Raw genomic sequence first — 22,498 nt, forward strand, 5'->3', positions numbered from 1 at the left:
ATACAGTCCACAAAGGCACACAGGGAGTTCTGTATATATAGGAGAATTTTCAAAAAGCAAGTGGTTCTCACTGACCTGGTGCAAAAAGATATTGTCATCCGGAGGAGCCCTGGCTGCCTAGATAAACCACTATAGCCCCACACACCCTTACCTGGGAGTAAGGCCCACTGAAATCAGTGTGGCTTTCTTCTGAGTAGTAGGCACTTAGTGATTTGCTAGATGCAAGTAAACAGCACCAAATGACCTTGCTCGGCTAGGTACTGGGGTGGATTTCACCCCATACCTTGCAGAACCGGGCCAACGCTGCCGACAAGCCCTGCGCCTCTTGGCAACATCCGAAGGCCCTGATCCTCTAGGCGCTGGGGTGGATCACACCCTGCACCTTGCAGAGTCAGGCCCAGGCTGCCACCGGGCCCAGCCCTACCCATTGCCATCCGACCACCGCATTTACCTGACCTGGGGGTTCTGGATCACGGACTCTGCAGGTCAAAATGGGAGCCTCAGCGATTGCCCTCTCCCACTGGAAAGAAACCAGGACTGCTCTAAAAAAACACACATAGCAAAAAGGAGCATAGGCCCTGGTGGGTTTTCCCCTTACCCACTTGTGACTGGCCAATTGGATAGCCAGCCAATCAGGATTTTAAACAACTATTTTTTTTTCTTCACTTCTCACTTTTCTCTGTGGCCCCCTAGCCTCATCCTGTGGCCCCCAGTTTATGCATTTGTGGAATGTCTCTCCAGGGAGACTCAGCTGGTCCCATCGGTACATATCTTTAGCCACCAAGCAAAAACATTCCTCTTCAACAAGGACTTTGGCTTTTAAAAATTCTACAGCCTTTTAAACTGTGGTGGGCATTGGTATTATTATTATTATTATATGCATTTTGTGTTTCTGTGTTGTAAACTGTCATCTACGACTGAAGGGTGTGATATAAATTCAGTAAATAATAATGTTGAAGGTGGGAGGAAGCAATTCTCAGGAAAAACATCTTTTGAGAAATTTTGGCTCAGCTCTGCTACCGGCCGCTGGGTTTTCTTCTTTCCGCTGCTGCCTTCCCTGAGAGTGAATCTCCCCAACCCTTCTCCTTGCAGGGAAGAAGATTAAGTGTCCCAGTTTCCTCTTTTTCATTCCAGGAGGTTTTATGGCTGCAATTAGATCGCACACGCACTCAAGTAAATCTTCCAGTGTTTAGCCTGCCGTCTCAGAAGGAGGAAGGTGTCTGCCAGAATCCGTGAGCAGCAAAGTGTGATAGAGCGCCCCTTTCCCTCCTCTCCTCTTCTTTGTCTGATTCCACGCTGGTCGTTTAGGACATCATTTGCTTGGTCATTCCTTATGGAGAATCCATGTGATGTCACTGCAAAGCACTCCACTCTTATCTGTGTTGCCCTTGTTTGTGGTGTTTCCCCCCCATAATTGCATCCTGTCAAAGCACGACTGAGACCTCTGATAGGAGTGCATACCCTACAACATTTCTCTGATGAAAATAGGGGCATCCTATACTACTACTACCACAATACTTTTCTACTACTTTACTAGTACTACTTTAATACCATTTTACTTACTACTCTAATACAACTTTAACTTTACTATAACTTTACTACTGCTTTACTGCTATTATTTCTCCACTGATTTAATACTACTACTTTAGTATTCCTACTACTAATTTACTATTATTATTATTATTACTACTACTACTACTACTACTACTGTTTTACTGCTGCTGCTGCTGCTTCACTACAGCTTTACTATATATATCCTGCCCATCTGACTGGGTAGCCCCAGCCACTTGGGTTGGCTTTCCAATGTCACTACAACTTTACTATCACTTTACCATAACTTTAGTACTGTACTATAATGTTACTACACCTTTACTACTGCTTTACTACAACTACTATTTTACTACTGTTTTACTATTTATACCCCGCCCATCTGATTGGTGCCTTTGTTGGGGGAAGTGGGAGGTGCCCCAGTTTCCCTTCTTGGACATCACCCACCATAGCCAGATATTAAAGCCACCTTCCCCAGCCTGGTGCCCTCCGGCTGCTTTGCACTGCAACTCCCATCAGCCCCAACCAGCATGGCCATCTTGCCCGGGGCTGATGGGAAGTGTAGTCCAAAACAGCCAGAGGGCACCAGGTTGGGGAAGGCTGTGTTAAAGCTAGGCAACAGAGTGAGGAAATCTGCAGGATCCTTTCACTTTTGGGAAATGACATCCAAAAGCAACAGCAGCATTATACAAACAGCAAGCACAATACAAGGACTCAGCCAAGTTGTTGTGACTTCTTAGTTGGTCCCAATGAAAATATTATGCTGTTGGATTCACTGCTCTGCCCACAGCAAGGACTAATATGCCTACCACAATTTTGAATAGTTGTGTAGAAGGACTGTAGCTCCATGGTAGAAAATCTGCTTTGCTTGCAGAAGGTTCGAAGTTCAATCCGTGACACCTCCACGTGTGAATGGTGAGCTGCTGCCAGCCAGTGTACGCAATATTGACCTAGATTGGTCCTTGGTGGGGCTATTTGGTTGGGGGTGCCTGCTTGGGGGGTTGCCTGCTTCCACTTTATGTTCTGCGTTTTATTTGTTTGGGGGCGTATGCCTGTTTGGAGGAGGGGAGTCTGAGCCTCACCACTTTTCCTTCTGCGAAATGGGCATTTTGTAGTACCCAAAACATACTGTTAGATTTCTAAATGCATCCAAAAAAGTTGGGGAGCCCTGCTCTAACAGGTGCATGGCCCTAACCTAAAGCTCACGTACAAGGCAAGGGCATTGCCATCTGTGTCGAGCAATCTACTGAGCACGCTCCCTGCGATGTGGTGTTGCTGCACACTGAACATCCACAGTTTCCACTTGCAAGCAAGGCTTGACCTCTCCCATGACTTGCAACTGTCCTCAGGGGACACTCTTGTTAGCAGAGCTGCCAGCAAAACAGACCATTTGTCCAGGCATAGCCAGCGTACGTAGCTCCTTCCAGATATTGCTGGAATAGGAAGGATAGCTGGGATAGCTCAGTCTGTAGAGCATGAGACTCTTAATCGCAGGGTTATGGGTTTGAGCCCCACGTTGGGCAAAAGATTCCTGCATTTCAGGGGGTTGGACTAGATGACCCTCAGGGTCCCTTCCAACTCTACAATTCTCTGATTCTGCAATTCCCATCTTCCCTGGCTCCTATGCTGGTTGGGGCTGATGGGAGTCCAGCAATGGGAGTCCCCATCCTCTGTTAGTTCGCCACGCCTTGATCTGCTTCTGCCTACGCAGACAAGAACCATCTCTCTGAAAGACTGAGCTCTCTGCTAGCCTGACAAGTTCTGGTCCTTCTAACTGGAGCTCTTGGGGTCTGAACCTGGGACCTTCTGCATGCAAAACACATGCCCCGATCCAAGCCAAGAGGAGCCCTGCTCTGAGTCCAGGAATAGAAAACAAAACAGAGACGCCAACCCAAAGGCGCATGTTGGCATGACGAAAGGGATGGCAATGCTTTTACCTTCCTAAATATTTATGCTCCGTTGCTTTGCAAAGTCCTCCCTGCCCTGGCGACAGATGCCGTCGGGGTCACTTCCCTGAGCCAAGCCGTCTCTTGACGCTGCTGCCTTCGCTTTGCTAACCGTGATTGAGCTGTCCAAATAAAGAGCTGGCAAGTGCTCACTCCTAACTTTGAAAAAATAAGGATGTAAGTAGAGCCTGCTGGTTCAGACCAAAGGCCCATCCAGCCCAGCATCCTGGTCTCACAATCAGAGGCCTGTAGGAAACCCACAAGCAGGACCTCTGCGCAAGAGCACAGTCCCCACCTGCGATTCACAGCCACTGGCATTCAGAAGCATTCCTGCCTCTGACTATGGAGGCAGAGCACAGCCTTCCTGGCCATTGATACACTTCTCCTCCCTCAATTTCACCAGTCCTCCTTTAAAGCCATCCAAGTTGGTGGTCGTCGCTGCCTCCTGTGGCGGTGAGTTCCACAGTTTAACTGTGCAACTGCATGAAGAAGTCCTTTCTTTTCTCTGTCCTGAATCATCCAACTTATGGATGCCCATAAATTCTAGCGTCATGAGAAAGGAAGGAAGGAAACAACAACAACAACAACCCTTGTCTGGTGGCGGAGGAACCCTCTCTGGCACCCAGGGCAGCGCAGTCCATATGGGATGCTGCACATGCACAGTCCGTATGCAAGGACTTGCGCAGTCCACCACAAGGACTAATATGCCTACCATAATTTTGAATAGTTGTGCAGAAGGACTGTGGCTCTATGGTAGAAAATCTGCTTTGCATGCAGAAGCTTCGAAGTTCAATCCGTGACACCTCCAAGTGTGAATGGTGAGCTGCTGCTGGCCAGTGTAGGCAATACTGAGCTAGAATGGTCCTTGGTGGGGCTATTTGGTTGGGAGTGCCTGCTTGGGGGGGTTGCCTGCTTCCACTTTATGTTCTGCGTTTTATTTGTTTGGGGGCGTATGCCTGTTTGGAGGAGAGGAGTCTGAGCCTCACCACTTTTCCTTCTGCGAAATGGGCATTTTGTAGTGCCCAAAACATACTGTTAGATTTCCAAATTCATCCAAAAAATTTGGGGAGCCCTTCTAACAGGTGCATGGCCCTAACCAAAGCTCACATACAAGGCAAGGGTGGCACCCATGCAGACTGTGGGCACCCTCGGCCACTCTAAAGCTGGGGGGAGGCAGGGGCCATCTTGTCACCCCTCCCAGAGTGGCACCCGGGGCAGCCCCCCCTCTCCGCCCCCCCTTCCTACTCCACTGCCCTTGTCTCTACCCACTTTCTCCTTGCCACACATAAGGATATAAATGTATTACCAATTCATCTCTTAATAGCCTAAATTAATCAACCTGTATGTGGGTAAGAATTGCATGCAGATGGAGTTGGTGGACTGTTTGAAGGACCCTGTGTGAGAGAGGGAAGGGGAGATCTCCCAGGATGAGAATTTGTCAGAAGAAAAAGATGTTCCTAGGTGATAGCTGGCGGGGGGGGGGGCATATTTTTCTGAATGGGACAAAGGATGGGATGGACTTGTGAGAGAAAATCTTGTCTGTTTCTATCTTCTTTTCTTTATTATTCTTTGTGTGGGTTGTGGGTGGGTGGGTGCCTTTTATTGTATGGTGAAAATCTCAGGAAAGCTTTATTATCAACCTGCGACACAGGGTAGGCTCAAAAAGATGGCTCTGCTGCGGTGGGGGCATGTAGGTGGTTCTACTTTAAGAATGAAGCCAGAAAGATTCCCTTCCCCCATTCTGGGCATCTTTTATATGATGTTGATTATTCGCCCAGAAGAAAAGGCCTCCTCCTCTTAAGCCTGCCCTTTGCTGATGGGAAACTCTGTCCATCAGAGGCCAGGAGAGGCAGCAGCTTTCCTTACAAGGAGTTTGGCAAGGGCTCAGCTGGCGAAAGTCTCAGGGAATGGGAGTTCCTCTTCCTCTGCCTCATTCATTCAAGTCAAATCGGAGTGACCTGCAGCTGTGGGGAGCAAGCAGACGCCTCTTTGTTCCCAGCGGTGAGAGAGAAGGGGGGGACCTCCTCGTTGCTCACTCCCTGCTTTGATTCGGGGAGGGAGGCCTTGGAGAGGGACTCTCGGCAGCCCAAAGGTGGAAACAGTTGTGGATGTGTGGCTGTCAAGTGATTGTGTCTTGCCGAGAGGTCCCATGGCGATCCAGCTCTAATCTGAAGGTGAGCTGCTGCTGCTGCTGCTGCTGCTGCTGCTGCTGCTGGTGGTGGTGGTCCATTTTTGCTACTTCTTGGTAGCTCCGTGGTAGAGCATCTGCCTTGCATGCAGGAGATCCCAGGTTCAATCCCCAACAGCATCTCTCCAGGTAGGTCTGGGAACATCCTCCCTCTGAAATCCTTGAGAGAGGCTGCCAGCCAGAGTAGGCAATGCTGATCTAGATGGACCTGGTGGTTTGACTCAGAATAAGGCAGCTTCCCAAATCCCTATGACCCTGAGGCCAAAAGGAAGGAGGGAATGCATGGCACCTGTGTCATGTGGGATTGAATGGGGCAGGGGTAGAAGAGTCAGCAAGTGGATTTAAGACATAGGAGCATAGGAATCTGCCTTACACAGAGTTAAACCATTGATCTAGCTCAGTATTGTCTACACTGGCTGGCAGCAGCTCTCTAGGATTTCGGGCAGAGGACATTCTGGCCTTACCTGGAGATGCCGTTCTGCATGCGACTCAGATGCCCTTACCTCTGAGACATGCCCCATCTTCCAAAAACAGGAGGAAAAGAGAGTTGAAGGCAAGATTGAGGCATAGATGTCCTTGCAGAGCTTTTATTTTTTTGCCCCACTGTCTTCTCTGCTTGAACAGGTTGTGTAGGCCTCTACAGCATTCTGCTTGTTCTAGTTACTTTTTAAAGTTATCTATCAAAATAAATTAAATCTCCCACTTCAGCCAAAAAGAAGAAGAAGAAAGTTCTCAGAGCAGCTTACGGCTGACTTTTTCTTTGGAAAGAAAAAAGAAAAAGACAAGGCTTGCAATCTAAAAAGACACAACACTAAAGGAAAACAGATCAGGAGGGAGGAGGAAGAGTAGAGCACAGGAAACAAGGGTGCATACTCTGGGCCTTGGGGCATCTCTCCTATCAGCCTCAATACTCTATGGAAGAAAATATTGCCGGTCACCACCAGAATTTTAGAGAATTATGGGCTGGATGAGGAGATGAATTGTTGGTCTACCTATTTGCAGCTCCCAGACTTTCATATTCAGGGCTAACTCTGGATGTCAGATATCGGAGACAGACATCTCAGAAGAGCTATAGCCTTGGCTTGTGAGCTTTCTAGAGGCATCTGATTGGAAACAGAATGCTTGACCAGGTCAGTGTCAGTCTCACCCAGGAGGGTTTTGACAGATGTCCCTTACTGTGTTGGTGTGAAACCTGTTTACAGAATGCCACTCACCCTTTGCCCACGTAGCCTCTACATTTTTTTCCCCTCCCCTCGTAACTGTTGCTTGCTGTTTAGATTGTAAGGTTCTTGGGGCAGTGACCTCCTCCCTCCATGAAGCACCATTTAAGTGCATCACTAATGATTTAAAATCAGGGACCTTGTCAGCTCGAAAGTTGTAAGGCTGCAACCTGGGAGCTGAGATGCAAACAGGAGCTTCACTTCAGCCAGTCATCATCGCCTGGACTTAGCCTTGGACCCTGTTTCCAGATCCAGGGTTCTACGTCAGCTTATGGAAAGGAATGACAAACCAGGCAATGCCTCTGGGCATGTGCAGAAAGTTCTGCTCCCTGTCCACAAAGCAAGCCCTGAAGAGTTCCCTTCCCACCTAGGAAAGGGTGTGTGAAACCCAGTTCAGAGAAGTGATGATGGGGATGGGAAATGTCCAGGTTTGAGAACATTTGCGCTTCTGGCTAACAGTTTTAAGAGCAGGAAAGGCTGTTGGTTTCACGTCTTGCTCAAGTGGTTTCCTGGAGACCATCGTGGGAAGCAGAGATGCCTTCATGATCCCCAGTTTGCCAGGGATGAGTGTAATTTTATGCCAAGGACAGAAAATTAACTCATCTCATGAGAACTGGAGGAAGTCCTGAATGAGTCAGATGTTCCTTTTTTTTTCATGATGACCAGACTTGATCCTCAAAGCCTCTTATTTTGTAAGACAGGAGATAGTCAAGAGTTCCTAAAAGGAGTTAAGAGTGCATGAAAGAGGCATCATTTCCTATGATGAACACACATCTTCATTTTGACTTGTACCCAAAACTGTGCTAAGCTGCTCGTTCTATTAGTGCAAGAATTTCTGCTTTTGCAACAGAATTTTCTCTACTTTGCCCCATAGAATCACAGATTTGGAAGCAACCCTGAATGTCATCTAGTCCAACCCCCTGCAAAACATGAATCCTGCCCACAGCTGTTCCTGAGTGGGCTTAAACCAACAACCACCAGCCAGATTCATTGCAGTCCCCATGCACCCCCTAAACCTGTTCTGGGGTTTCCCCCCAATTCTACAGAACAGATATGGGGTGGGTGGATGGCACCTGAGATGAGAGGAGAGGGGCAAGTTCTTTTGCACAAGCTGAAATCCTTTTGCTAACAAGGGCTTCAGATAATGTTCTTTGTCCTGCCATCATCTTCGTCGGTCATTCTCAAGATCTGTAGCACAATGGCAGTGTACATGCTTAGTTTGCAGAAGGTTCAGTCCTCAGCATCTCCAGGTAGGGCTGGGAGACAGCCGTTTTTGAAATCATGGAGAGCCAGTTATGGTAGACCACTGACAAATAACATGGTGCCCTTTGAATATTGTTGGACTACAACTCCCATCAGCCTCAGTGTCCAACAGGAATGATGGGAGCCCAGTGAAACCTGGAGGGTACCAGGTTCACTTCCCCTGATACAGACTATCCTGAGCTAGATGGACAAAATGATAAAAGTCAGCTTCATACTGGGGAGTGACCATAACTCAACGCTAGAACATTTCTCTGCATGTAGGAGGTCGCCAGTTCAATCCATGACATCTTCAAGTAGGGCTGGGAAGGACTCCTGCCCCAAACCCTGAAGCCAATCAACACTGAGCAAGATGGGCCCATGGTCTGGTGTGGTAGAAAGCAGTTCCTACATTTCTAAGCAGGCTTTGGAAGCTATCAAGAAACCTATCATGCCTGCTGAGGAGAAGCACAAATAGGATTTTGTGAACACACCACAGCAGGGGTAGCCAATGTGGTGGTCTCCATATGTTGTTGGACTACAGGTCCCATCAGCCCTGGTCAGCATGGCCAAGGGTACAGGGCTGATGGGAATTGTAGCTCAACAAGATTTACAGGTTTGCCACATTGGCTACCCTGACATCACAGACTTTGAAAATGTCATGTCAGCTCTGTGGACAAACTCTAGTCTTATTGACAGTGCACAGCAGGGCCTTGTGGGGATGTTGTTAACAGCTTGGTTTTCACAATTTCAGAAGAAAGAAATTGTCCTAGAAAACAGTAAATCACACCATTTATTTATTTTATTTAAAAATATCACTTAATAAAAAAAAATTATCTCCGAGGCAATCAAACAAAACATTGGTATCAATTCGTAGAAAAGTACAAGCTTTCCTAAAAGCTAAGGAAAAACAGACCCCAACTACAAATCACAGATTAAACTGAGCAGCTTACAAAACAGATAATTAAAAAACTAAAAGTCCAAGTCCAGGAAATCTGGAGTAAACAACATATAAGTTTTCATGAGGTGTTCAAAGGTCATTACCATATCTGCCTCCTTAATCACCTGAGGGAGAACATTCCAGAGGGTGCATGATGTCATTGAGAAGGCCGGCTTCTGTGACCACTGGCTGGTTGTGGAATGATCTGCAGGGACTTCTCAGGATATATTAAAAACCAGCTTGGTGTGTACTATGGTGGGTGGGGGTGGGCAGTCCACTAGGTATCTTGCCCCCAGTTTACTTCTACCTTGACCTTCATATCCACCAAGGAATTAGTGAACATGTTTGTGCTTCTGGCAGCGTGCCTGCTTATTGTGCAATTAAGAAAAACCAAATTATTAAAATTATTAGAATTGTGTCCTAGGGTTGCCATATTCCCCAAAGTGAAAATCTGGTCAAAGTTGTTGGCCTTTATTGGGAACATCTCCCTTTTGAAATCGCCCTACTTGCCCATACGTCCAGGTTTTCCTAGACATTTTGCCGATTCAGCAAAAATCCGCACGGACGCCATTTTTGGAGCCTGGTTCCCGGACATATGGCAGCCCTATATCTTGGGGGCTGTAATTTGTTAAGGATGCTGAGAGTTGGAGGCCTTAGTCTCCTTATTCCCCTCCCAGAGCTACAACTCCAAGAGTAGTTTAATAATCAGTCCCTCTCCCCAGGAAATTCTGGGAATTGAAGCTCTAGCAGGGGACCAGGGGTCTCCTACCAACTCTCAGCACCCTTAACACATGACAGCTCCCAGAATCCTTTGGGGGAAACCATGACTGTTTAAAATGGTATGGTGCTTTAATATGTAGTGTGACTGTTACTTGAAGCGTCTCAACGGGACAGGGTGGAAAGAGAAAAAACGAACTGATTACTACTGGAGGATGTCCCCAAAATTGTTTCTGTTCCCACAGCCAGAGGATGTCTTCCATGTTCAGCAAGACTCGGACGGCCCACTGTGCGAATGAGCGCCATCTCCACACCTTTCCCCAGGAATGCAACGTGGCTATATTGGGGTGTCAAGGATCTGGAAAATCAGGTTAGGAGATGTTGAGGGACCTGGGAGTAGGGAGGGCGAAGAAATTTAATTCAGCTCCCTTGTAAAGTTGAACCTGTTTAATTGGCACATGGAGCAGCACATTCCCATTTCTCCTCAGGTGGTGAAATGGGACAAACCCCCCCCCCCCCAATTATATTACACCTTTCTTCCATCCTGGAGCCCAAAGTGAGGTTCATATGGTTCCCAGGTGCTCACCTATCCAGGCACTGATAAGACTATGCTTGTCTAACTTGTGGCCCTCCAGATATTGTTGGATTCCATCAACTCCCACCAGCCCCAGCTGGTGCACCCAGCTGTCAAGGATGATGGGAATTGTAGTTCAACAACACCTGGAAGGCCACAGGCTTGCCACTCCACAAATACACCCCGATCTGCTTTAGTTTTGGCAAAGTGATGGTCCCATGGGCTCTCACATCACGCTCTGGAACCATCTGCCGCAGTAGTCCCAGCTGTGGTACTGCCCATGCACCTGCTCAAAAGTGTAACTGCTCTCTCTCCATGTCTACTGCTTGCAGGCTAGAAGGTAGGTCTTCGCAGGATAGGGTCCCAAGCAGAAGGGCCCGTTCCTTGTGTGCAAAACTGAGGTCTTTCTCATCCATTTCAGCAATAAAATAAAATAATAATCTTGCTCTTCTGGTGAGGACTCACTGCTGGAACTAAGTATCTCTCTCTTTCTCTGGCTTCTTTCAGCGTTGACAGTGAAGTTTCTAACCAAGAGGTTTATAAGCGAATATGATCCTAACCTAGGTAAGAAGACCTTGCTCTGATCTCATGGATTCCCCTTGCACCCCTTCTTTCTCCTTCCTCCTCTTCCCCTTCTTCCAATGTTCATTTTTAAATCAGTCCTTTATTCAGAACCATGAGGACTAGAATCTTGCTTTATCATTAGGGGAAAGATCATAGATGAGTGATATAGTACATGCTTTGCATGCAGAAGGCCTAAGGTTCAATCCCCAGCATCTCTAGGTAGGACTGGGAGAGGTCCCTGGCTGAAACCTTAAAACTCCTAGACACAATAGAAGCTGCCTTATCTGGAGTCAGGCATGGGGCCCATCTACCTCCAAATGCTCAAAATCCAAAGATCTGCTTGTGCAAATTTATTTATTTATTGCAATTATATCCCACCTTCTCATCTGAGGAGCTCAGGGTGGTTCTCCCCTTCTTCACCGAATCCCAACAACATCCCTGTGAGGTAGATTTGGCTGAGAGGCAATGACTGGCCCAAGGTCACCCAGTGGTGATTTGAACCCTGTTCTCCCAGATGCTAGACTGACACTCTAATCACTACACCACACTGGCTCTCTCTATTCTTTGAAAAGTTTGCTTTTCAATTGGGTAACAGAGGGCAGTGGTGGAAGTGCCTCCATTCCCTCAGAGGAGCTTATCTTCCACCCCACTGTATTTCTAAATGTGCCTCTGAGAATAAGTATCGCTGCATGCCACCCCAATCTCTGATCGGTGTGAGATTCCAGGTGCTTACCACCCAGAGTTCGTATTTCCTTTTGGAAATGAGGCACAGCGGAGACTATGGTGTCTTTATGATAAATGGTTTATTTACACACACACACACATATATATAACCTGAGCCTACAATGGAGGGGTTCACAGCATTAACTATTGGATCAACTATTGCTCTGCTTCTCTGGCTTTGCAGCTTGCTGCTTTGCTTCTTAGTCAACCCTAAATCCAGGCTTTGTCCCTCTAACAATCCCTAAATTGGGGGGGGGGCACCCTTTTGGCATCTGGCACAGAGTCCCCTTTCCTTTGTTCTCTTAATGGCTCATCTCTCAGGTGACTACCTCATCAGGAAATTGGCCTGACTTCTATTTTAACACTTGCCAGGAATTGGAAAGGGTAGGGCACCCCTGAACCCGTAACAGTATTTATGCAAAGACAATTTATCTGCCTCCCAGATGAACAGAGCAATAGTACTTTGAGATCACTTGGGTCACCCACAAGGACTCATCAGAGACACAAAAAAGGGGGTGGGTTGTTTGTCCTAGAAGTGTCCAGTAATAATAGAGCATAAATGAGACCCGATTGTTAGGTCTCTGGGGGACATCAGCCACCGTTCCATCTGCCTTCTCGGAGAAATGGCAGGATGGGCGGGGGGGGGGGGGGGAGAGCTTGTCCGGAAATATTTCAAGGTATTTTAAGTTGTGATGTTTTTTTCCGCCATTGTTTCAAAACAAACTGCCAAATTTAGAGCACATACCAAGGGAAGAAGCAGAGATGGAAAACACTGATTGTGTAGCAAGCAAAGGCAAGGCAGCCAGGATATAAAACGAAACCCTCCAAATATCTCTGTGTTGCTCTCTTTTACTGTTTGTGAGCTGGGAGGCTTGTGGATGGCATGCACATTTCATTGAGGCAGCGGTAGTCAGCTTTCCCCAACTTGGTAACCTGAAGAGGTTGACGGACTACAGTTCCCATTACCCCTGACCATCCCTGTCTGGGGATGATGGGAATTGCGGTGCAGCAACATCTGGGAGGCCACATCTCAGTCACTCCTGTGCTACAGGGTTGTCCAGATAGTGGCTACACTGACTGATATGGGCTCTCCGAGGTTTCGATTTCCCAGCAATTTCTGGAAATGGCAGGGAATTGAAATTGCCATCTTCTGCTGCTCAACCACAGACACAGACCCTCTCATGTTTTGCCAAGAACCAGTAAATCAGGGGTGTACGTAGAAGCAGTGGCGGAGCTTCATGCTCCAGCACCGGGGGGGGGGGGGGGAGAGCAGGCGGGGGCAGGGCTGGCGTGTGTCCCAGGGGTGGGGCGCGCCACCTGCAGGGGCGTGGCGCCCAGCGCTCCCCCCACACTCCTCTTCCTCCGCCAGTGCATAGAAGACAGGGGAAGAAGAAGGGTACCAGAAGATGGGACTCAGGCCATATCTGCACTACACATTTAAAACAGTATCATCCCACTTTAAACAGCCATGTCTTCCCCTAAAGAATCCTGGGAGCCATAATTCATTAAGTGTGCTGAGAGTTGTTTGGAGACCCCTGTTCCCCCTTATAAAGCTACAATTCCCAAAATAGTTTAACAATCAATTCCCTCTTCCTAGCACCCTTTACAAACCACAGGTCCCAGAATTCCTGGGGGTAGGGAAGCCAAGACTGCTTAAAGTGGGATTCTACTGCTTTAAATCTATAGTCCAGATGGGGTCTCAGATTGAATGACCAATCTATGGTTTGGTTGCTACTTCCAAGCCATTGCATTGAAAATGTGTTTTTAAGCGTTGAGGGTACAGCATTTCTGACATTCTGCAGTGTGTTAAGTTATACGGAGTCCCTTTTCTATGCAATTGCCATGCATTTCCATGGGTTTGCTTCTGAAAGCAGCCCAAACACTAATATAGATACCTGATTCCCTATCTTCCTTTTTTTATTTTTAAACATAGTCTAAATGGTGCAGAAACAGCTCTATCTGAATGCACAAACCTGCAATGTGTTAACTTTGGCAGGGGTCTTCTTTCTAAAAACAAATGGGTCTGGCTGGGCCAGAATTCAGCGCTCACAATTACCTTGCACTGCCAATGTTAAACATTTCCAGCATACTTTCCCACTGATTGCATTCAAGCAAACGGGGCTGCTTTTTTTAATAGGCCAACCTCAAAGGGGACGGCAATGAGCCGCAAATGATTTATGGCGAGTTATGCATGCAGGCAAAACCCAGGAACTCATCTGAAGGCCTCCTCACTTTAATGGGTTCTGTGTTCCCAAATATTCATTCTTCAAATGTCGGCAATTATAACCATGTTTTCAACAAAAGGAAAAGGAGTGGAGGATGCCGCTGCACCAGTTTTGAAGTCTATGTGAAAATATTACTCTGCGGAAATATCTTGCTAGATGAATCACTGGGCATTCATTTAGCAGAGCAATGAAAAGGGCATGGAAATGTTTTTTAATTGGACCGAGAGAGTTTTCCCTTTGCTTTGAAGGTCATTATTGTCCAGCTTCTGGGGCAATCCAGAAAAGAGGTGGGGTGGAATTTCCAATGTGGAGTTTCTTGTCCTCTGGGATGCCCATCCTCTGAGATGAAAATGGTCCCTGGTGACTGCGGGGGAAACTCTTCAGAAGATGGAGCAAGGGGCTCTTTTGTCCTTGCAGAATAAACTTTGCAACCCCATGCACTGCTTAGTTAAGCAGGGAAACTGTAGAGGGGCAAAGGATAGCCCTTAGCTTGGTCATGGGGCATCTGCTTTGCATGAAGGAGGTCCAGTGGTTGGGAAGGACTCTGAGCTGGAACTTAGGAGAGCTGCTGCTAGTCAGTGTGAACAATACTGAGCTAGATAGACCAAGGGTCTGGCTGTATGTATGTATGTATGTACCGTATTTTTCCCTCTATAACACGCAGATTTTTTCTCCTAAAAAGGAAGGGGAAATGTCTGTGCGTGTTATAGAGTAAATGTGTGGTCCCTGGAGCCGAAAAATCAGGCAAAAATCAAATCGCGGCACTTCACGGAGAAGGGAAAACTGAAAAGAGGAAGCGGCTGCTTTCCTGCATTCTGCCTCAGGGTCTTACTGCTCACCCTCCTCTGTTTCGTTGCTGTGTTTGCTGAAACGGAACAAAGAGCAGGGAAAGCCCCTCCCCTCCAGGCAAGCAGAGGGGAATTCCTCTCTGTGCTCGGTGCTGCTGGGGGAGAGGGAGAGAGAGGGGGGAAGTGAGAGAGGGGGGGAGGGGGAGGGAGAGAGAGGGGGGAGGGAGAGAGAGGGGGGAGAGAGAGAGAGGGGGGGAGGGAGGGAGGGAGAGAGAGAGAGAGAGAGAGAGAGATGGCTGGCTTTGGTGGGGGGAAACTTTTGCCTTTCTTTCCTCCCTCCGTTAAATCCCTCTCCTGCATTCTTAGCCAGCTGCTTCTCTGCACACCCCTCTCATGTCCCTTCTTTGTTTTTCCTTCGCTCCCCACTTAAAATGTGGTTACAAAGCATAGATCCACATGGATCCTCAGGATCTTTGCATTGGGTCACCCCAAATTCACCATCAGATCACATAGCATGTCCATGGCTACAGCCTGCCCCCCAAAATCACGCACCCACTGTTGCCTGGGGCTGCAATGGTGCAAAAACGTGGTTAAAAAGCATGGATCCACATGGATCCTCAGGATCTTTGCATTGGGTCACCCCAAATTCACCATCAGATCACATAGCATGACCATGGCTACAGCCTGCACCAAAAAAATCACGCACCCACTGTTGCCTGGGGCTGCAATGGTGCAAAAATGTGGTTACAAAGCATGGATCCACAGGGATTCTCAGGATCTTTGCACTGGGTCACCCCAAATTCACCATCAGATCACATAGCATGTCCATGGCTACAGCCTGCACCAAAAAAATCACGCACCCACTGTTGCCTGGGGCTGCAATGGTGCAAAAATGTGGTTACAAAGCATGGATCCACAGGGATCCTCAGGATCTTTGCATTGGGTCACCCCAAATTCACCATCAGATCACATAGCATGACCATGGCTACAGCCTGCACCAAAAAAATCACGCACCCACTGTTGCCTGGGGCTGCAATGGTGCAAAAATGTGGTTACAAAGCATGGATCCACAGGGATTCTCAGGATCTTTGCATTGGGTCACCCCAAATTCACCATCAAATCACATAGCATGTCCATGGCTACAGCCTGCACCAAAAAAATCACACACCCACTGTTGCCTGGGGCTGCAATGGTGCAAAAACGTGGATATAAAGCATGGATCCACAGGAATTCTCAGGATTTTTGCATTGGTTCACCCCAAATTCACCATCAGATCACATGTCTGTGGCCACAGCATGAAGCACAAAAATGATACATCCACTGTTTCATTCAGAATGTTTTTTCCCTTGTTTTCCTCCTCTAAAAACGATGTGCGTGTTATGGTCAGGTGCGTGTTATAGAGCGAAAAATACGGTATGCATGTATGTATACAAGCAGGGAGATCTCGCTTGATTCTGGAGAGAAGGCTTAGTGGAAGAGCACACACTTTGCATGCAGAAGCTTCCAGATTCATTCCCTGGCGTCTCCAGGTAGGGCAGGGAAAGGCTCTCTGTCTGAAACTCTTCTGCCAGTCAGAGCAGACAATACTGAACGAGATGGACCAAGAATCAGACCTGGGATAAAGCATCTTTCCCATTCCCCCCCCCCCCTGCTAATTGATGCATCTGCAGAGAACAAGAGCTCAGGCTGCCAACAGCTTCATCTGTGTGTCAGTGACAAGACAGTTGAGATGTAATCTTACAGAAATTCTTGGCAGGTGACTATTCTGAGTCAAGCCCAGAGGCCTGGGATGGGGAGAGGAAAATTTAGGAGAAAGCCAGAGAGCCCAGGTGTGTGTGAGAGAGAAGTGACAAAGGTCTGGACCTATCAAATCTCTTTCCTGAATGTAGAGATTCCAGGAAAGGGGTCTAGAGATTATGTTTGTCTGTTTGCCTGCCTGCCTGCCTGCCTGCCTGCCTGCCTGCCTGCCCATCCATCATCTATCTATCTATCTATCTATCTATCTATCTATCATCTATCTATCTATCATCTATCTATCATCTATCTATCTATCATCTATCTATCTATCTATCTATCTATCTATCTATCTATCTAATCTATCTATCTATCATCTATCGCTGTCTATCTAGCCATCTCTTTTCTTGACTCAAGAGGAAACATTCAGGCAATATTTCTACCTCCTTTCTCAGGAAGAAACAGATTCCAGATCCCAGTGTTTTGGCCAATCAGTCCAAAGGGGACCAAGATGACTGTCAAGCACTTGACACTTTCTAGTTTTGCATTTTTAACGTGACAGAGCCAGTTTAGGTTTGAAGCACAGAAGACACAGCAGAAGGCAGCCACTCCAGCCTGTAAGCTGGAGCCTTCCAGGTGGCAGGAGACAAAAGACATATTGAGGGCTTCTCCTTGCAACCAATTGCTCATCTAGCTTTGATTATGGTGGGATGGAAGCAGGGCTAGCCCTACTGTGAGAAGCAGAAGGAGGGGTCCACTCAGGAGGCAGAGGCTGGGGGAAGCAGGCAGTAGCAACATTTTGGAAAACAGAGCTGTGTGGAACCCACAGAATGTTCTGTCCCATCACCAGTGTTGACATAAGAGTCAACTGCTTGCCCAATTGGCTTCAGTCCGTGGAATGGGATGGAATGAGGTATATGCAACTGGCCAAGATGACTGGCAGAATTCGAGACCTGGGAGAAGAGAGGGTTGAAGAAGACTGGAAGAAATTCAAGATTTATCTACAAAAGTATTGTAATTTGGTTGAAGGCTAAGAAGGATACTAGATCATAAATAATTGCCTACCACTGAATTAGATTTGAAATTGACGATAAGTGAGATTGAGGGAAATATAAAATTTGTGGAGAAATAGATTAAATTAACTGAACAAATTTAAGAATATAAACAAGATGATAAATTGCTGGGAAAAATTTATAACGATGTAAGTGGGAGCGGGAGACGTGAGGGAGTCCAAAGAAGTTCTGAAAAATGTGTTATGATTTATGTTATATTGTTTATTATTTTTGCATTTTGTATTCTAAAAAATCTCAATAAATATTTATATATATATATAAAAAGGAATGAGGGTAGCAGGGTGGGAAAGTGGATGGGACTCCTGAACCTTTAATAGCGTGTAGAAGAGAAGATTTCAGCTGGTCATGTAACTATCAAAGGTGCAGAGCCCAGTCGATATCGTCATCCTCGTTGTCGTCGTCGTCCTCCTCCTCCTTATTATTATTATTATTATTATTTTATTATTATTAATGCATTTATATACTGCCCTATACTCGCGGGTCTCAGGGCGGTTCACAAGATAAAATCATAAGATAAAAACGCAAAATGCATAATAAAAATAAGAACAAGAACAACCCCCCCCCCCAATACACTTTTAAAAGGCATTGGATGTCAATCAGCCAAAGGCCTGGTTAAAGAGGAATGTTTTGCCTTGCGCCTAAAGGTGTATAATGAAGGCACCAGTCGAACCTCCCTAGGGAGAACATTCCACAAATGAGGGACCACTACAGAAAAGGCCCATTCTTGCGATGTCACCCTCCGGACCTCTAATAGTGGAGGCACATGAAGAAAGGCCTCAGATGATGATCTCAGAGTCTGGGTAGGTTTATAGGGAGAGAGGAAGTCATTGAGGCACTGCAGTCCTGTTGACCACCCTAGTAATGGCTTGGGTTTGGGTTTAGAAGCTGGTCTGCTTCTAGATTAATGCCATTTTAAAAACCATTGTCTTGCAGAGGACACATATGCTTCAGAAGAGGTGGTGGACCAACAACCAGTTCTACTGAAGGTCATGGATACGGCTGACCAGGTAATGGAGAACGGAGTCCTGGCACAAAGACCCCTTTGCAACTGCACCATTCATGCACTGTCTTACTGTGAACTTGAGCATTTCTGTTCACCAGAGGCACACTCTGCTTTGGACACTGGAGTCAAGTTGCCTCTTTCTCCTCTTCATTGCCCTGGAATATTTTTAAAGTTTATTAGGGACAGTCAGGTAAATAGAATAAGGTTTATTTTAAAAACCAAGCTTCTTTTAATTGCCTTCTTTTGAAAGGCAGAATGACAGATTAAATGGATGAATGCCAAAGCCAGCCTGCAAGCCTATCTTAGCACAGGAACAAAATGCCCCATTCTTATAAGGCTCTGAGGATTAGTTGGCCCCAGGCACATCAGGAGTCAAATTGCATAATGGCTCTTGTTTCTAATGCTGCAAACAATGGACAAAAGTGGGAGGAAGAGGAGGGGAGCTGCTAGCAGCTGGCCTGCAGCACCTTTCATGTGAGCAACAGCCAAAGCATTTTGAAAGTTTTTCAGTTTAGAAATAACAAGGCACGATGCAGATTTTTGACATTATACACGGTGTCTGGGGATGGAGAGAATTCTTTCTCCCTCATAGCACTAGAATGCAGGGTCACCCAGTGGCATTCATTGGTTAGCTGTAGAGGCGGAACAGAGAAAGGGAAGCCCTTCTAACAACTCCTGTGACCAACTTGCAGAACTCACTGCTATTGTAAGTTGTGTTGCTGTCCTTAGTTGCTTTTAAAGGGGCGGGGATAGACAAATTCCTGGAGGAAACAGCTATGAAGTTTAATTTATTTGTTGCATTTATACCCCCCACCTTCTTCTGCAAAGAGCAATAGGTGGCCTGCATGGATTACCCTCCTCCTTGAATCCCAGCAAAAATTGTGTCAGGTTGATTGGGCTAAGAGGCTTCATAGTCAAGTGGGGATTTGAACCCTGGTCTCTCAGGCTCTGGCCTAAAACTCTAACCACTACGCCAAGAGCCATTCAGCGTACTTGCTGCAGTGTGGGACTAGGCTTGGGGAGACCCGGGTTCAAATCTCACACAGCAGTTAAGTTCACAGGATGGCCTCGGACAAGTCACCATTTTCCAGCCTACCCAACCTTGCAGGTTTGTTGTGAGGTTAAAATGAAGATGGGAGTTACCAGGTCCTTACATGCATCCTTTTTATTGTACTGAGGCAGTTATACTGCAGCCTCCCCAGGTGCCTGTATTTCCTGTTCTGAAACAGCCTGATGAGAGGAGTTGCTTCATGTTGCCTTCTCATCATGGATACCCAAGAAGGCTGCAGAGTGTGGACCACTGGAAAGATGATTTGTAGAATGAAATCACAAACAACTTTCAGCCGCCCATGAGAATTTCATTTAAATTTTCTCTCCTTTTTGAGGAGGAAGAGCAGGATATGCATGGGATTGGTAAATAAATTTTCAAATGCAATTTAAGAACATAAGACGAGCCTCCTAGATCATGCCGATGGCCCATCTAGTCCAACATGCTGTCCTCAGTGACCACCCAGATAGTCACTAATAATCCCCATGTGGTTGGTTCCCTGCTAGGATGTGCCAGTGAGCTGCGAGCGATACTTGAATTGGGCCAGCGCATTCATGGTGGTCTACAGCATTGACAACCGGAAGAGCTTTGAGGGAAGCCAGCAATACTTGGACATCATAGCACTGCACCTGAAAAATGCCCAGCATGAATCTCCGGTTTTCCTGGTGGGGAACAAGCTGGACATGGAACAATACAGGTAATGCTTGAAGCAGGCACCTACTGAGACCATTGGTTCATCCAGCTCATTACTGTCTACACTGATTGACAGCAGCTCTCCAGGGTTTCAGGCAGTAGTCACTCCCAGCCCTACCTGGAGATGCCAGGGATTGAACTTGGGACCTTCTGCATACAAGGCAAGACACTGTACCATGGACTTATGGCCCTTCCCCATAAATGAGAATGATGAAGAAGCCTGATGCTCCCCAAACAGGCTGCTTAGTTCAAATGATGATGTAAAATTGAGCACCCTATATCGGGGCTGGGGAACTTCAGGTTTTCTGAACCAAGTTTAAGAAAACCAGAACCCCATGATCTACCAGCCAGACCTATGAAGGGGCATCTACTTAATTTGCATTTTCTGAAATATGCAAACTGAAACTCAATCTTTCAAAATTCTCACTTCTCTGAATTTTGCCATGCAGTTCCCCAGCCAAGAAACGTGTGCAAAATTCCATACGCTAGCATGAAGTGTGCATAAAAATGCATGTGAAATAACATACAAAAATTCATTAAAGAAGGGAATATATTAGCGAAAGCATGCTTTGCAAAAAAATGTTATTAGGAGTAGTTCACACAAAAATCTTATGAATTTTCTTGAGGACGTTAAAACAAACAAACAAAAAACAAATTCAGAAACTGGCCAGATTCACCCACCATCAATGCCTAGATCCCCAGAGCACCATTTGAGCAGGGGTTGTTTATAGGTCAAATGGTCTGTTGGAGAGTGACCATTTCTGATTTCTTTTCTCAGGCAGGTGACCAAAGCTGAGGGGATTTCTCTGGCCTCCAAGTACGGCTCCTCCTTCTACGAAGTCTCGGCCTGCCTGGATTTTGAATCCGTGCAGCACATGTTCCATGAGGCGGTGCGTGAGGTGAGGCGGGAGATGGAGAGGCACATGGCGGTCCGCCCCTTGTTCATCATCGAGGAGAAGCCGTCCCTTCACCTCGTCCCTCCAGCCGCCATGGCCTCCAAGCACGGCCTGGCCAGCTGCACCTACAACACTCTCTCCACCGTGAACTTCAAGGAAATCCCTTCAGTGGCCCAGGCCAAGCTGGTCACGGTAAAATCCTCCAGGGCCCAGAGCAAGAGGAAGGCTCCAACGTTGACATTACTGAAGGGATTTAAGATCTTTTGAAGGGAGCCTGCAAAGGGCTGCTTCAGGATGGGAGAGCAAGTTGGGGCCCTTTGACTGGATTAACCCTCAGCAGCCATCTTAAAGGCTGGTGTACTGGCCTTCCTTGCTTTCCGTGTGGTCTCTCGTACTAGAGCAAAGCATGCTGGGAACATAAAAAGAGCCTTGCTAAAGGTTCATCTAGTCCAGTGACCAGTTCTCACAGTGACCAACAGATGCTTATGGGGAAAACACAAGTAGCACATGAGCGGAACAGCAACTCTCCCTATTTGTGATTCCCAGCGGTTGCTGTTTTGGGACCTAACACCTCCAACAATAGTGGTTTTCAGCGACAAGGCTGCACCCTCCTGTTCAGGCTCCAGTTCAGTCACTGCTGTGCTGCTTTCTGCTCTCCCTCAACCCGGCTGATCAAAATCCTCCCCAGCTTCCACTGGGGCTCTCTACTCCTCGGGAAGATCAAACGGGAAGAGCTGACATCCCTGCTCCCCCTTCCAAAGTGACTGAAGTCCAACCCTGGTCAGCAACCCCAAACCCATTTCTCCCTGCTCCATCAGAGCCTGCTATGCCAATGCCAAAACTGCAGGGCTAATGGCATTAAGCGACTGTGCCGCATGCAGTTTGACCAGGATTAGTATCGACGCTGCTCCAAGACCTTTTTTCAAATTCTGCACCCAAAGCATGGATACCTTACAACCGGCAGAAATTGCATCGCATACTTGCATACTTTTAACAAAAAAAATTCCTTCCAGTAGCACCTTAAAGACCAACTAAGTTAGTTCTTGGTATGAGCTTTCGTGTGCATGCACACTTCTTCAGATACACTGAAACAGAAGTTTCCAGACCCTTCTATATAGTGAGAAGGTGGGGAGGGGTATTACTCAGAAGGGTGGTGGGAATGGGTGATTGGCAGATAGCTGTGATGAGCCTGTTGACGACTCTTAACGACTGCAATAGGTCTTACAGGAAAAAGCAAGGGGTGAGAAGGTGAAAAATGGCTTTGTCATGTATAATGAGATAAGAATCCAAGGTCTTTGTTCAGACCAGGACTCTCCATGGTTTTAAGTTTGGTGATAAGTTGCAATTCAGCAGCTTCTCTTTCCAGTCTATTTCTGAAA

At 46.9% G+C, this 22,498-nt stretch overlaps 1 protein-coding gene across 1 annotated transcript; it reads left to right on the top strand.

Moving 5' to 3' along the window:
• Positions 1–5,190: 5,190 nt before the first annotated feature.
• RASL12 (RAS like family 12) lies at positions 5,191–21,598 on the top strand. The gene is made up of 6 exons (XM_079954397.1): positions 5,191–5,668; positions 10,044–10,168; positions 10,880–10,936; positions 18,413–18,486; positions 20,037–20,227; positions 21,002–21,598. Exons 2-6 carry the CDS (start codon positions 10,051–10,053, stop codon positions 21,384–21,386), a joined length of 825 nt encoding a protein of 274 aa, XP_079810523.1. The 5' UTR covers positions 5,191–5,668; positions 10,044–10,050; the 3' UTR covers positions 21,387–21,598.
• The last annotated feature ends 900 nt before the right edge of the window (positions 21,599–22,498 follow it).

The sequence above is a fragment of the Podarcis cretensis genome, assembly GCF_951804945.1.
Source record: "Podarcis cretensis genome assembly, chromosome: 14".
Lineage (NCBI taxonomy): Eukaryota > Metazoa > Chordata > Lepidosauria > Squamata > Lacertidae > Podarcis > Podarcis cretensis.

Bases quoted from the DNA above. Each gene is read 5' to 3' on its own strand.
- RASL12 (XM_079954397.1), top strand. From the start codon at position 10,051: ATGTCTTCCATGTTCAGCAAGACTCGGACGGCCCACTGTGCGAATGAG. The intron at 10,937-18,412 runs GTAAGAAGACCT...ATTGTCTTGCAG, and splicing joins CGAATATGATCCTAACCTAG to AGGACACATATGCTTCAGAA. The intron at 18,487-20,036 runs GTAATGGAGAAC...GTTCCCTGCTAG, and splicing joins TCATGGATACGGCTGACCAG to GATGTGCCAGTGAGCTGCGA.